The 16,722-nt window shown below is 35.7% G+C and overlaps 1 protein-coding gene across 1 annotated transcript in view; it reads left to right on the forward strand.

Moving 5' to 3' along the window:
- The window catches only part of LOC116626773 (ATP-binding cassette sub-family A member 3-like), a 177,460-nt gene that overhangs the window by 44,742 nt on the left and 115,996 nt on the right, over positions 1-16,722 (forward strand). The window contains exons 8-10 of the mRNA XM_032396276.1: positions 2,493-2,666; positions 12,994-13,175; positions 15,353-15,490. Coding sequence (XP_032252167.1) covers positions 2,493-2,666; positions 12,994-13,175; positions 15,353-15,490 — 494 coding nt within the window. The remainder of the gene's footprint in view (positions 1-2,492; positions 2,667-12,993; positions 13,176-15,352; positions 15,491-16,722) is intronic.

Consider the following 16,722-nt stretch of genomic DNA (forward strand, 5'->3'; position numbering starts at 1 on the left):
TTCTTCTTCTAAAATATCTAGTCTAGTTTCTTTTACTTAACATAATGATTTTGAAATCCATTCATGTTTTAGCATGTATCAGTATTTCCTTTCTGTTAATTGCTGAATAATATTTCCTTATATGGATATACAACATTTTGTTTATCCATCCCAGGGTTAAAGGACATTTATATTGTTCACAGTATTTTTGGCCATTATGAATAACACTGCTATGGCTATTTACATACAAGTCTTTATGTGGACATATGTTTTTGCTTCTCCTGGAAATGGGATTGTTGGATTATGAAGATAAATTTATATTTAACTTTTAAAGAACCTCCCCAATTTTTTCCAATGTGGCTATAAATTTTATATTTATCCCCACCAGCAGTGGATAAGGGTTCCTGTTTCACCACATCCTGGCCTCTTTTTCTATAATTTAATATAATTTAATTTAATTTAAAATTCCAGTATAGTTATTATACAGTGTTCTGTTAGTTTCGGGTGTACGATATAGTGATCAACATTTCCATACAACACACAGTGCTCATCACAACAAGTGTACTCCCTAATCCCCATCACCTGTGTAACTCCTCCCTGTCCCCAACCTCCCTTATGGTAACCATCAGTTTGCTCTCTCTAGTTAACAGTCTGTTTCTTGGTTTGCTTCTCTCTCTCTCTTTTTCCCCTTAGCTCATTTGTTTTGTTTGTTTGTTTGTTTGTTTAAGTAGACTCCACACTGGGCAGGTAGAGTTGGATGCTCAACCACTGAGCCACCCAGGCGTCCCTCATTTGTTTTGTTTCTTAAGTCCACATGTGAGTGAAATCATATGGTATTTGACTTCCTCTGACTGACATATTTCATTTAGCATAATAATCTCTAGCTTGGAAGTTCCTCAAAAAGTTAAAAAAGAACTACCCTATGTCCCAGTAATTGCACTACTAGGTATTTACCCGAAGAATACAAAAATATTAATTCAAAGGGATATATGTACCCTGATGTTTATAGCAGCATTATTCTACAATAGCCAAGTTATAGAAACAGCCCAAATGTCCATTTATTGATGAATGGATAAAGAAGATGTGGTGTACACACACACACACACAGGAATATTACTCAGCCATAAAGAGGAATGGAATCTTGGGGAGTGTTTTTAACACTCACACAGCACTATCCCAGAGGATGACCTCACCTCATATTGACCTAATCATCCTTTTTTTAAACAAAAGGCCCTGTCTCTAAATACAGCACATTCTGAGGTACTGGAGGTTAGGGCTTCAACATGTGAATATTGGGGCGGTGGACACAATTCAACCTATAACACCTGGTATTCCTAGTAATTTATTTAATGTAAAACATTGCATATAAAAATTATAGAAATTATTTGAGTCTTTGGATAACTTTTTTTCCTGCATAGAGGATTTACTTTTAAATCCATCAATCATTTAGGTGTGGGGCTCTAGCACTCCTAGATGAGGGATTTGATAATAATCCAATAAGGATTTGAGGTGATAGAAAATGATCTGTTTCTGGTACACCTGTACTTTAGATGTAGCCTTTCAGGGCCCTAAGTAAAAGTTCGAGGTATTAATTATGGCATCTTTTCTTTAGCATGTCTTAATTTCTGTATGCCTTTGACACTGTCCAAAACTCTGCTCAGTCCCTCAGATTCTAAGCCATAGTTTAGATTTTACAAATGCTTCAAGGTGAAAATTAGCACCAAATTTTAGACTTACCTCTCTTGAGTTCTCTTCTTACCTTGATTTTGACCCTATAAATTGTCCTTGCTTGGTAGCTCTCTGTCACTTAACATACTTAAAAAGTAATACTTTAACATACAAATAAATAAATAAACTTGAAAAATAATTTGTCTAGATTTTTCTGTCATTAAAAGAGTTGGTCTGAAATAATGCAATCCTCATGATACACAGCATCCTAATCCAGAGGCTTCTCTGTTACACTGACTTTTTTCTCTGTCTTTTTAATATACTGTTTTATAAAGTATTATTTATAAATAAGTGTTCAAAGTATCAAAAATAAGACTGGAAATATATTGTTGTCAACTTTTTCAGTTTTCATCTTCCAAAATTCCAAAATAAATGTAAACCGTGTAGGTGTATTCATATGATGTGATTAGTTGTGGTGTAATCTAGAGATTGTTAGGCTGAGTAGTCATGAATAAAAATGAAAAAGGAAATTTTCATAAACATAAGGGCAAATCCTTTTTTAGATGAGTAAATATCCACAATCATAGCATTAGAAGGAGGATCAATTCCAGAAAAGTTTATTCCCTGTACCATTTATTCATTCATTTAAGCAAAAATATTTATTGAGCACCTGTCTATGTTCAGCACTGTTCTAGATGCTCGTGATATGGTGGTGACCAAGACAGTTTTCCTTCTTTTGTAGGGTCTGCATTTTAGAGCTCTTTTGTAATAAGATGAGGATATTTCTACATCAAGCTTTTGTAGTTTACTTGAACTAACTCTGTCTTTTCTTTCTTACTTTTCAGCTACTTTGGCTGTTTCTGTTGGAGGTTTCCTCTATTTTGCCACCTTCTTTCCATATGTATTCGTGAGGACCATATATACACAGATGACCCTCACCGAGAAGCTGGCTTTCTGTATCTTTTCGAATGTTGCAGTAGCTTTGGGGGTTGATTTTATAAGCAAGATGGAAATGAAGGGTGAGTCTTTCCTTTGAAAAATTGACTTTGATGATTTGATTCTGAGGAAGAAAAGGCATATGATCTGGGGTTGCCAATGGATTGGGTGGAACAGTGGGTGAGAGATGATTGTAGTGTTTCTTAAATATTTTTTTTCTGGATTGTAGTATTTTTTTATCATAAAAGTGATACCTCTGTACTATATGTAATATATATATATATACACACACACAGTGTGTGTACCTATGTACATGAACATATATATGCAAATATGTATGTATGTATGTATTTACAAGTCTTTATATCGGTGGGCTCATCTTGGGGGGCAGTTTTGCCACCTAGGGGATATTGGCAATGCCTAGAGACATTTTTGGTTTTTGATTATGATGTCTAGTGGAGGACCGCTACTGATATCTAGTGTGTAGAAGCCAGAGATGCTACTAAATATCTTACAAAATACAGGACATTCCCTGAAACAGAAGCATCCAGGTTCAAATGTCAGTAGTGCCAAGGTTGAGACACCTAGCTAATATCCATATTTTAACATTATATTTTAGAAATGATTCCCTATGAGCTTACAGATACATCTTCATTAGTTTTTACAGATACATTGTATGGGTGTGGCAAAGTTCATTCAACCTATCTATGAGCATTTAGGAGCTTTATAGTATTTTTCAATTGAAATAAACCTGAAATGAATGATACATATGTAGTTTTATGTTATTGGATTATGTGGCATAAGGGTAAATTACCATAAGTGGCTTGGAGTAGGGTTTTAATTACAAATTTAATTCTTCAGTAGATGTAGAAATATTCAGATTATCCATTTTCCTTGAATAAGCTTTAGTAGCTTATATCTTGTACAGAATTTGTCTATTATATTTTAGTGGCCAAAATTGTGAACATAAAGTGGTTCTTCATATTCCTTTATTATCTTTTTTTCTGGGCCTTTTAAAATATTATTAAACTTTACATTCAATAAAATTACCCTTTTTGGGGGTGTACAATCCTGTGAGTCTCAACACGTGTATATATTAATTTAACCTCCACAGCAATCAGAAAACAGAACTGTTTCCTCCTAACAAAAAAATTCCCTTATGTTGCCCCTTCCCTTCAGCCCCTAACACCTAGCAATCATTGATCTGTTCCTCTTGGCAGTTTTGCCTTTAACCGAATCCATGCAAATGGAATTATACGGTTTTGATACTGGCTTCTTCCACTTAGCCTAAGACATTTGTTCTTCACCCACGCTGTTACCTGTATCAGTAGTTCAGTTCTGTATATTGGAAATAGTCAACTGATTAGGGATCCTAATTACGTATGAAAACCCCCTCACCTTTGCTATATAACGTGTGTCTGTTCTGTTTTTTTTTTTTTAAGGGAATATTTTATTTTATTTTTTTTAACGGTTTGGATATTTATTTATTGATTGATTTTAAATTTTTTAAAAGATTTTATTGATTTATTTGACAGAGAGATACACAGCAAGAGAGGGAACACAAGCAGGGAGAGTGGGAGAGGGAGAAGCAGGCTTCCCGCTGAGCAGGGAGCCCGATGCGGGGCTTGATCCCAGGACCCTGGGATCATGACCTGAGCCGAAGGCAGACGCTTAACGACTGAGCCACCCAGGCGCCCCTTATTTTTTAAATTTTATTATATGTTCTAGTTTTCTTTTTTTTTAATAATTCATGTTTCTCTTCATTTGAGCTTGTATTTTCTCTCTTTTTTTTAAATATTCTCATCCTGGTGGGTATGAAGTGGTATGTTATCATGGCTTTGGTTTGTATTTCTCTAATGACTAATGATATTAAGCATCTTTTCATGTGCTTGTTGGACATTTGTACAACTTCTTTGAAGAAATATCTATGCAAGTCCTTTGACTACTTTTAAATTGGGTTGTTTGTCTTTTGTTGTTAAGTAGTAAGAGTTCTTTATATATTCTAGATACAAGCCCTTTATTATATGATATTTTCTTCTATTCTATAGGTTGTGTTTTTAACTCTCTTGATAGTGCCCTTTTATGCACAAAAGTTTTTAATTTTTATCACATCCAATTTATTATTTTATTGCTTGTGTTTTGGTGTCATATATTTGCCAAATCCAAAGTCACGAATATTTGCCTCCATGTTTTTTCTAAGAGTTTTTTTAAAAAAGTATTTGTAGCTATTTAGGTTTTTGATTCATTTTATTTTTTTTAATTTTTTTTGTAGTTTTTAATTTTATTATGTTATGTTAGTCACCATACAATACATCATTAATTTTTGATGTAGTGATCCACGATCCATTGTTTTCGTATAACACCCAGTGCTCCATGCAGTACGTGCCCTCCTTAACACCCATCACCGGGCTAACCAATCCCCCCTCCCCCTTCCCCTCTAAAACCCTGTTTATTTCTCAGGTCCTGTTTGTTTCTCAGGTCCATAGTCTCTCATGGTTTTTGATCCATTTTAAAAAGTTAATACTTGTACATATTGTAAGGGAAGAGTCCAACTTTATTCGTTTGCATGTGCATATCCAGTTATCTCAACATCACCTGTAGAAATTAGTCTTTTTTTTGTTTTGTTTTTTTGTTTTTTTTTTTTAAAGATTTTATTTATTTATTTGACGGAGAGAGACACAGGGAGAAGAGGGAACACAAGCAGGGGGAGTGGGAGAGGGAGAAGCAGGCTTCCCGCAGAGCAGGGAGCCTGATGCGGGGCTCGATCCCAGGACCCCGGGATCATGACCTGAGCCAAAGGCAGACGCTTAACGACTGAGCCACCCAGGCGCCCCGAAATTAGTCTTTTTTAATCCAATATAATTATCTTGGAGTCCTTACCAAAAGCTAGTAGCCATTACTCACAGTTGTATTACTTTGATCTATATGTCTGTCTTTCACCAGTACCAGTTTGATTACTGTAGCTTGGTAGTACTGAAATCAGAAGGTGTGTCTTTCAGCTTAGTTCTTCTTTTATTAAGATTCTTTTGGCTATTCTGGGTCTCTTGAAGTTCCATATAAATTTTTTAACAATTGGATTTTAACTTTTTATTTTATTTTAAAAAGTTTTTCTTTAAATTCTAGTTAGTTAACATACAGTGTAATAGTTTCAGGTGTACAATATTGTGATTCAACACTTGCATACAACACCTGGTGCTCATCACAGCAAGTGCCCTCCTTAATCCCCATCACCTATTTAACCCATCCCTCCCACCCACCTCCCCTCTGATAACCATCAGTTTGTTCTTTATAGTTAAAAGTCAGTTTCTTGGTTTGCCTCTCTCTCTCTTTTTCTCTATGCTTGTTGTTTTGTTTCTTAAATTCCACATATGAGTGAAATCATGTGGTATTTGTCTTTCTCTGACTGACATATTTTGCTTAGCATAATACTCTCTATCTCCATCCACATCATTGCAAATGGCAAGATTTCATTATTTTCTATGACTGAGTAATATTCCATTGTATATATATACCACATCTTCTTTTTCCATTCATCAATTGGTGGACACTTGGGCTCTTTCCATAATCTGGCTATTGTGAATAATTCTGCCATAAACATAGAGGTACATGTATCCTTTGAAGTTGCATATATAATTATAGTTCAGGGGCACCTGGGTGGCTCAGTTGGTTAAGCGTCTGACTTGTGATTTGGGCTAAGGTCATGATTTCAGGGTCATAAGATTGAGTCCCCTGTCTGGCTGCATGCTCAGCATGGAGTCCGCTTGGGATTTTTCTCTCCCTCTCCCTCTGCCCCTCTCCCTGCTCACACTGTCTCTTTCCACTCTTTCTAAAATAAATAATAAATAAATCTTAAAAAAAATTTATGGTTCGGCTTTTTCATTTCTCAAAGGGCTGTTGAGATGTCAATAAGTGTTGTCTTGAATCTATAGACTGCTTTGGGTACTATTGCCATCTTAATAATATAGTCTTCTAATTTATGAACACAGGAAGTTTTCCCACTTATTTAAGTCTTCTTTAATTTCTTTCAGTGATATTTTGTAATAGTCAGCATACAAGTCTTGCAGCTCTTGTTTAAATTTATTCATAAGCATTTCATTCTGTTGATGCTATTGTAAATGGAATTATCTTAAAATCCTTTTTGGTTGTTCATTACTAGTAGATAGATGTACTGCTGATTATTGTATGTTGACCTTGTATCCTGCAACTTTGCTAAATTCTTTTATTAGCTTTAACATTCTTTTTGGCAGACTCTTTAGGATTTTCTATACATGATTATGTCATCTCTGAGTAAGAATAGTTTTAGTTCTTCCTACCTAATTTGCCTTATCTCTTTATCTTGCTTAATTTCTATGGATATAACTTTACATATGTACAGTGTTGAATAGAAGTGGGAGAGTGAACATGTTTATTTTGTTCCTGGTCTTCTGAAGAAAGCTTTCTGTCTTTTACCTTTGATTATTATTTTAGTTGTGGGTTTTTCATGTGACCTTTATCCAATTAAGAAAGTGCTTTCTCTTTCAATTTTTAAATGTTTTGTTATTATTATGAAAGAGTATTGATATTGTCAACTACTCTTTCTGCATCAGTTGAAATGAACATGTAACTTTATTTTCCTTCTTTTTTCCAAGCTTTATTGAGGTATGGCTCATAAAAAATGTACATATTTAGGTTTTGCAGTGTGATTTTTTTAAAGGTGTGCAGTGATACAAGATAATTTAATATACAACATATATACTGTGAAATGGTGATCACAATCAAGTTGACACATCCATTACTTTAGATACTATTTGTGTGTGTGTTTATGTGGTGACAACATTTAAGATCAATTTCTTAGCAAATTTCAAGTATACAACAAATTATTATTAACTGTAATTACCATGTTGTACATCAGATCCACAGAATTTATTCATCTTATAACTGAAAGCTTATACCCGTTGACTAACATCTCCCAATTTTTCCCAACCCACTGTCCCTGGAAATCATTCTTTTACTCTCTGGTTCCATGAGCTCTTTAGATAAAATATGTAAGTGAGATCATACATTATTTGTCTTTCTGTGTCTGGCTAGTTTCACTTAGCGTAATGTCTTCCAAATTCATCCATGTTGTTGCAAATATCAAGATTTCCTTCTTTTTTACGGTCAAATAATATTCCAGTATTGTGTGTGTGTGTGTGTGTGTGTGCGCACGTGCGTGCGTGCGTGCATGCACGTGTGTGTATATGTATGTATATATACACACAGTTGACCCTTGAACAATATAGGGGTTAGGGCACTGACTGCCCATACAGTCAAAAATCTGTATATAACTTTTGACTCCCTAAAAACTTAACTACTAATAGTCTAGTGTTGGCTGGAAGTCTTACCAATAATATAAACAGTTGCTTAATTCATATTTTGTATGTTATATGTATTATATACTGTATAAAAATAAAGTAAGCTAAAAAAAGAAAATGTTATTAAGAAAATCATAAGAAAGACAAAATACATTTACAGTATTGTACATATATATTTTTTAAGATTTTATTTTTATTTATTTATTTATTTATTTATTTATTTATTTATTTATCTGAGAGAGAGTGAGAGAGAGTGAGCATGCACCGGAGGAGGGGGCAGAGGGAGAGGGAGAGAGAGAATCTCTCAAGCAGACTCTGCGCTGAGTGCAGAGCCTAACATGGGGCTCAATCTCACAACCTTGAGATCATCACCTCAGCCTAAACCAAGAGTCAGACACTTAAGTGACTGGGCCATCCAGGTGCCCCTGCACATATATTTATTGGGAAAAAAAAAATCATGTATAAGTGGACCCACAGTTCAAACCCATGTTGTTCATGGGTCAACTGTGTATATATCGCATAGTTTCTTGGATAACGGAATGGGTATTTTCTTTATCCATTCATCTGTTGATGGATACTTAGGTTGTTTTCATACCTCAGCTGTTTGAATAATGGTGCAGTGAATTTGGGGGTACAGCTATCTTTTCAAGATCCTGCTTGCATTTCTCTTTTTTTTCTGTTTTCATTTCTTTTGAATATATACCTAGGAGAGGAGTTGCTGGATCATATGTTTTAAATTTTTGAGGAACCTCCATACTGTTTTCTATAGTGGCTGTACCAGTTTATAATCCCATTAACAGTGCATCTAGGTCAAGAAAAGAATATGTAGGAGAGGGACGTTATTTTAACATAAACAGTAAAATGGACTAAAATGGAAAGTTTGTCTACATTAAACTTAGAGTTCAATTCATATATCTTGATATAATTAAATCATGTAAGTAGGAACTAATAGTTCTATATACATTTCCATTATTACCCTTGGGGCTCATTCTAAATGCAAGTGTACATAGTGTAAGAAAATATAGAGGCTGCTTCTCTGGTGTCATTGCCTAGTAAAAGAGTAAATAGCAACCACCAACAAAATAGTCTAAAAGCTGCCTCCAAAACTGAAAGGGGTTTTCAGGGAAATCACTATATAGTATGTTTGTTTTGTCTTTGGCTATGTGTTTAACTGCCAAAATTCAAAAGGAGTTCATATACAATACAAAATTTTATTTTATTTTATTTTATTTTTTTAAAGATTTATTTATTTATTTATTTGAGAGAGAGAGTGAGAGAGAGAGAGAGCACAAGAGGGGGGAGCGGGAGAGGGAGAAGCAGACTCCCTGCTGAGCAGGGAGCCCGATGTGGGACTCAATCCTGGGACTCCAGGATCATGACCTGAGCCGAAGGCAGTCGCTTAACCAACTGAGCCACCCAGGCACCCTACAATACAAAATTTTAAAATAACCCACAAACCCCCCCCCCCTAGAAAAACCCAAACTACCCTACAACACACAGATCTAACAAAGTATATATGGTCAGAGATTCCATAAAGTGTTTATAGGTGCATTTACTTATCTTCTATTTTTAGTACCTGAAGTGTTTTGAGAGGCCATTGTTTAGTGTATACATTTTAAAAAATATTTTATTTATTTATTTGACAGAGAGAGACACAGTGAGAGAGGGAGCACAAGCAGGGGGAGTGGGAGAGGGAGAAGCAGGCTTCCCACCAAGCAGGGAGCCCGATGCGGGGCTCGGTCCCAGGACCCTGGGCTCATGACCTGAACTGAAGGCAGACGCTTAACGACTGAGCCACCCAGGTGCCCCTAGTGTATACATTTTGATCTATACACATAGTATAGTATTAATAAGAAATCCTGTATTCAATTCAATTCAAATTGGATTTTGCAAGTTAGTAACTTAAGTGCTTTGACAAAGTTATAAAAAGTGCATTTTCTTACTTTCTATTTTCATACAATGTAATTTTTTCATATTTATATCTTTTAAAAGTTAAAATCAGCCAAATGTTAAGCAATATGTACACTAAAAGTTTGGGTGGTAGTTTGTATTTTAAGAGAAACAATTTCCTTATGATTTGCCTCAAGTAAGTAGCATTACCAGCTAATAATAAAAACAGAAAAGCACATTCAAAATACTGATTTAATTTGGCAGCAAATGGTTATTCTTTGGAGACTAATGAAGGTAGACATGACCCATCAAGATGAAGTGGGCTCTTCGAAATACTCAATAGTCTACATAAATTTTTAAAAAATATTTTTAAAGAAGCATCTGTAGCCACTGATAACAAGGCAATACCTAGTTTATGGTGACTTGAAGCAAAACAAATGCTCATAAGGAAAAAAGAGCTGTGTTTTAATATTATCTAAATTTACTTTTAATATTATCTAAATAGCCCAGTAACATTTTCCTTTCAGTACAATACTGTTTCTGTATAAGGCAGTTCCTGGGAGCCAGACAGTTTAGATAATGAGGGAGTTAAGTTAGGGAGTAATTGCTTGCAGTTTATTTTTTTTTAAAGATTTTATTTGTCAGAGAGAGAGAGAGCATGAGCACAAGAAGGGAGAGCGGTAGGCAGAGGGAAAAGCAGACTCCCCGCTGAGCAGGGAGCCCGATGTGGGACTCGATCCCAGGAGCCTGGGATCATGACCTGAGGTAAAGGCAGATGCTTACCCGCCTGAGTCACCCAGGCCTCCCTACTTGCAGTTTAAACAGCAACTTTTTGCTTCCCACTCAGTGTGCTATTCGTTATGTCTAACAAAAAAAGCAGTTCTTAAAAAGGTACCATTTCTGATTTCTTCATTATATGTAACCTTTGTAAACAAATCGTGTAAAACTATAAAATTAGCAAATGTCTTGAAATCTGTATATAAAACATGCATTATCTCTCATTTCAAATTCATGTACTTGTGTAGCGCTCAACCTTTACAAAGAAAAGCAGTTCCGAAGATAGTCTTATACACCGGAAACTGCTCCTTTTTCACTTTGTATCCACCTCACATCCTGATTTTAATTGTCTTGGTCATGGACCTTTCCAAGAAGAGATTTTATATTTCAGTCCCGTAGCTGGTTGTCAGAAAACCCTGCTTTCCTCTGTTGAAGGAGTTAGGTCCTTCTGATGTTGGTGTATGCCTTCTAATATTTTCACAGCTTCAGGAAGCATGTCCTCTGGTTCCCTGTCTTCGTCTTCATTTAAAGCTGCTGCCACTGAAAGGTTTGTGGAGCAAGAATTGGAAGTCTCTTTAGTTTGGGTGTAGTCGATCCAAGTTGGATGAGTATGGCTAATGCTTTCTTTCTTTGTCATCTGACTCCCGTACCCATACTTGGAGCTCTGTATAGGCTCTGTTTAGAGGTCTGCAGCTTCTCATTCAGCTGGTCACTTCTCAGCACTGTGACTGGAATTTTCCCCTGTTACTCCATAGGCTGTAGTTAGCTGTGGCTTCTCAGACGTCTCTCTCCCGCCTTCCTGTCCATCACTGTCGCTGACACACCAACGACTCTGGCATTTCTCTTTTATTCTTTCTTAGAATTTCCATCTCTCTGCATGTTGTATACTTCTTCCATTAAAGCACTTACCATGTTAATCACAGTTTTTTAAAATTCCTGGTCTGATAATCCTCACGTCTTTGTCATATCAAAGTCTAATTCGGATGCTTTTTCACTCTCTTCAAACTGTGTTCTTTGCCCTTCAGTATGCCTTGTAATTTTTTGTCAACAGATGGGTATGAGGGGCACCTGGGTGGCTCATTTAGGTGTCCGACTCTTGATTTCAGCCCAGGTCGTGATCTTGGGGTCCTGAGATTGAGCTCCCCGTCGGGCTCCATGCTTAGCAGGGAGTCTGCTTGGGATTCTCTCTCTTCCTCTCCCTCTGCCCTTCCCGCTCGTGTTCTTTCTTTCTCTCTCTCTCAAATAAAATTAAATAAACAAACAAACAAATAAATAAAATCTTAAAAAAAAAAGGTGGATATGAGGTATTGGGTAAATGGAACCACAGTAAATAGGCCTTTAGTGAGGTAGAGGTAAGGTGCGTAGTCCTCTGACTAGGCCTCAGTCACTTGATAAGCTTGTACCCTTGGACTGTAAACTCCCATCAGTGCTTCTCAGTTTTTTGCCCTGCTTAGATGGGACCGGATGCCTAGAGGGGGCTAGAGTTAGGTATTTCCCTTCCCCTAGGTAAGTTAGGCTCTCGTAAAATAGTTCCTCGTGAAGGAATGCCTGATTAGGAATGGAATGCACAGGCACATTTCCAAAATGGCTCTTTTTTCCTTCTCCCTCCTAGAAGTATGAGGGGACTTTGCTCTGATAGTCACTGTGAAGAACTGGCAGGGCTCCTGAAGGTAAAACTCACAAAAGCTTGGGGATTCCTCAATGACTTGATCGCCTAGAGTTTTTAACCCTCAGACTTGTCTACCCTGGGCCTTGACAATTCATCAGTTATAGTTCAGGTTTTCCTACCCCAGTTCTGGTTCCCTGGGAAGTTTCTGCTCATGGTTTCTGTTTCATTAAATTCTCTGTGCCTGCCTGTCCGTCTCTCCAAGTGTGGGGGCAGTGGTTTGCCCTGTGACCTCACATCTCTAATAGATCTAAGAAGAATGGGTGATTTTTCAGTTTACCTTTTTACTTCTTGTTAGGATGGAGTGGTGACTCCTGAGCTCCTTACACGCCAGACCAGAAACTAGAAGCCAAACCTTATTTTTATATTGATGAATGTATTTCCAAATTTATATATCTTGCTGGTTATTTCAGTGGAGATTCGCATGAAAGAGAATAGAGGAATAGGGCTACCATCCCAACCAGTAGGTCTGTTTATGGCTTTAAAGCTTACTTTATGGACTTTTGGTGACTGTTTAGTTTTGTTTAGTTGAGTTTGGCTGTAGGAAGAGGCAAGTTGTACCATTACTTACTTTATTATCCTCTCAGACAGCCTGAATTTCAAAGTATCAGTGAATAGCAAATAGTACCTCTCTCCAGAGAATACCAGTACATTCTTGTTGTTTAATGATGAAGCAGCTGGATAACTTTGTTCTAGTCACAGTTGGGCACCTCAAGTAACTAACTGTCCGCTACTATGTTTCAGAGTATGGTGTCCAGTGGAATAACATCCTGTCACCAGTGAACCCAGATGATGACCTTAGTTTTGCTCATATTATGGGAATGCTTTTATTTGATGCTTTCTTGTTTGGCCTTATGACCTGGTATATAGATGCTGTCTTTCCAGGGAAGTATGGTGTGCCCAAGCCATGGTATTTCTTTGTGCAGGTAAGTTCTAATGATTCTATTATTGAGAGAAGCCCCAGTTCTTTTGTATTTAGTTTGTCAAACAGTGAACATTATTACCTTGAACACCTTCCCTGTGGTGCTCCTATCTTCTGATACTAATACAGTTTTTATTCTTTCTGAACTAAAGCCATTACAAGTTAACTTTGTGCCATATATAATAGAATCAAATGGCTTTCTACAGAAAAAAAAAAAAATCTCCGTCTGAATGAATATGTGGTGGGGTCCTTAGATCCTAGTGAGAAGGAGATGAATTGTGTCTCATATCTGGTTTATCACCATCTGCTTTTTTCCACTATTAGCCCAAATTACTTAGAATCAAAGCCATAGCAAAGTGGAGAGCATCTCTATCTTAGTCTGTTTTCAGTCCCCTTCTTTATTGTTCTATGGTTCAAAGCAAGTGGTTCCCAAACTCTTGTCTCAGAAATCCTTTATACTCCTAAGAATTATTGAGCACCCCAAAGAGCTGTGGTTAATATGGGTTTTATCTATCAATATTAACCATATTTGGATATTAAAACAGAAATCTTGAAGATATTTATCAACTCATTTAAATATATCACTAATAAACCCATTGCATGTTGAAGTCAACATTTTGGTGACAATAGCTTTTTTTCAAAATTTAAAAATATTAGAAGAGTGGCCTGTTTTATATTTCTTTCAAATATCTTTTCTATTTACTTAATAAAAGATGACTAGATTCTCATTGGAGAGTGTATATCTGGCTCTGCATTTAATCTTTTGCATGATGTGTTTTTGCTTAAAATATATGGAGAAAATACAGCCTCATACAGATATGTAGTTGAAAAATGGAGGAGTATTTCAGTAGCCTTTTAAGCAAATTTGGGTATTCTTTGGTACTTCACCAAAACTCAACTAATGATAATTTTCCTGCAGTTAGTTGAAGTTTGGAATCTGAAAACACATTTAACAAACATTTCTTATTCTGTTTCATAATAATATTCATTGGTGTATCCTGTGATTTGAATAGATCTTTAACCATGCATAAATGGTTAACATCATATTTTGGTTATTTGAAAAATATTGGTTCACTGATACATACCTTCCAAGTGATGACACATTTCATCATACATTATCAAAGCATCACATTTATTAATATCAACATGATGTTATCATGATAGTTTTTAAAAATTGTAAATTTGTCACACAGTAGTGGATATCAGTTTTTCAAAATTCTAATTTTCACTTGAAAGTTCCAGTTTTATCATTAGCAGCAAATATTGTCAGTTCATTTCTTTGAGATAATAATACCTCATCATTAATTTTCCAGAAAATGTCTGCTAGATGTCCAGGTCTAAAGAAACATAATTCTTATGTCTGTCATTCTTTCCAAAAAAAGTGGTAATCCATGAAACAAGTGGCTAGTTCACAACTCAAACAGTGACACAAGTAATTTTTCTCAGAGCTTCCATTATATTTTCATTTGCTATAGAGATGCTTTATTTGTATTTTCCATTTTATCACACAGAATATTTTAAAAAATCATATTCAAGGAATGAGACTTAACAAGTTATTTTTACTTTTCCATAAAAGACACAATTACGCGAAATAGTTTTATGTACTTATTTATTTTATTTATTTTTTTACTGTGTCTGGTGGTGAAGAAGATGGTGACTGCTTATTACAGTTTTATGCTACTAATTTGATTTATGTTAAAGCACCAGGCATTTTATTCAACATTGATTTTACACCACCAATGAAAATATCAATGCAGTAGAAAGACGAATAATGTATTTTTAAAAGTATTTATGAAAAAGAATTTTATGAAAAAGAATTTTGAACTTTATGAAAAAGAATTTTGAACTCAGACTCATTGAAAATGTGTTAGGAATCTCCAGGGATCTAGCTGTATATTGCATGACCAAATCAAGACACTTGACTTAGAGTGATAGAATGCTTTTCACTGAGCCATTTTAAAGTAGATTTTATTTTGTCTTTCTTCTTGGACAGTGAGATTTTAAATAACAGGTTTTGTGCTTATTGTGTAGAAGTTCACATTCTAGGCAGTTTGCGTCCAAATTTTGTTTCAATTTATGTGCTTCAACCCATCTCAAAACCAAAGTGAAATGAGCCAAAGTGTTAAGAGCATTTCATTTTTCCCTGAAATCATGATGACTATGGTTTTGGTCTTTTCTTAGAAATCCTACTGGTTTGGTAAATCTTTAAGCATTAAGAAGAAAGAAGATAATCAAATTATTGATATAACTAGAAGTGATTATTTTGAAGATGAACCTGTTGATTTGGTGGCTGGTATCAGTATTCAACATCTGTACAAGGTACTGTGTTTTTTTTTTTTTTAAGATTTTATAATTGAACATAATTAAAACATAAAAAAATTAAAAAAAATTAAAAATAAAGATTTTATTTATTTATTTGAGAGAGAGAAAGAGAGAGAGAGAGCAAGAGACAGCACGAGCGGGGAGGAGAGGGAGAAGCAGACTCTCCGAGGGGAGGGAGAGCCCGATGCGGGGCTCGATCCCAGGACCCTGGGACCATGACCTGAGCTGAAGGCAGACGCTTAACCGACTGAGCCACCCAGGCGCCCCATGTACAAGCTACTGTTTTATAAGTCTCTTTTTCCCAGTGCAGCTGAAAGTTAATTTATAGTGTATAGTAAATGTTTTCACTGGCCATGGCCCTACCCCCCACCATAAGATGTTAATAAAAGTTGTATTCAGCACATTAATTATTTAACAAAATGAAAATGAAAGATGTGCAAATAAAATAAAAATCCATTTGTTTCTTTCTCATTTCTTCAGAATGGAATCCAGTTTTGTATTATGATAATGCTGTCTTTTACATTTCTCCCACTATAAGAGCTAATGTCTAGCTGGAACTGTGATGATTTGATGTGTAAATATTAATTTATGTTTACAGTTGTGGTTTTACTTGTTCTACCAGTTATGCATTAGACTATTTGGCTGAATTCTTCTTTGTCCAAACTTTTGGTGAGGAGGTGTTCCTGGGTATATTAGTTTATTTGGATCAATTAAGTGCCCCTATGTAGGCCTTTTAAAGTAATTACTGATAGAGGGGCACCTGGGTGACTCAGTTGGTTAAGCATCTGCCTTTGGCTCAGGTCATGATCCCAGGTTCTTGGGATCAAGCCCCCCATCAGGCTCCCTGCTCAGCAGGGAGTCTGCATCTCCCTCTCCCACTGCCCCTCCCTCCGCTCTTGTTCTCTCTGTGTGTGTCTCTCTCAAATAAATAAATTTTTAAAATATTAAAAAAAAAAGTGGACTATTGATGTCTCCTACTGTTATTATTGTATTGCTGCCTACTTCTTCCTTCAGATATGTTGATATTTGCTTTATATATTTAGGTGGCTTGATGTTGGGTGCACATATACTTATAATTGCAATATCTCTGGTTGAATTGATCCTTCTATGTGTATATAATCACCCTCTTTGTTTTTTGTGACTGTTTTTGACTTAAAGTCTATTTTATCTGATACAAGTATAGCCACCTCTTCTTTCTTTTGGTTACCATTTGTATGGTATATATTTTT

Source organism: Phoca vitulina, unplaced genomic scaffold, assembly GCF_004348235.1.
Source record: "Phoca vitulina isolate PV1807 unplaced genomic scaffold, GSC_HSeal_1.0 scaffold90, whole genome shotgun sequence".
Lineage (NCBI taxonomy): Eukaryota > Metazoa > Chordata > Mammalia > Carnivora > Phocidae > Phoca > Phoca vitulina.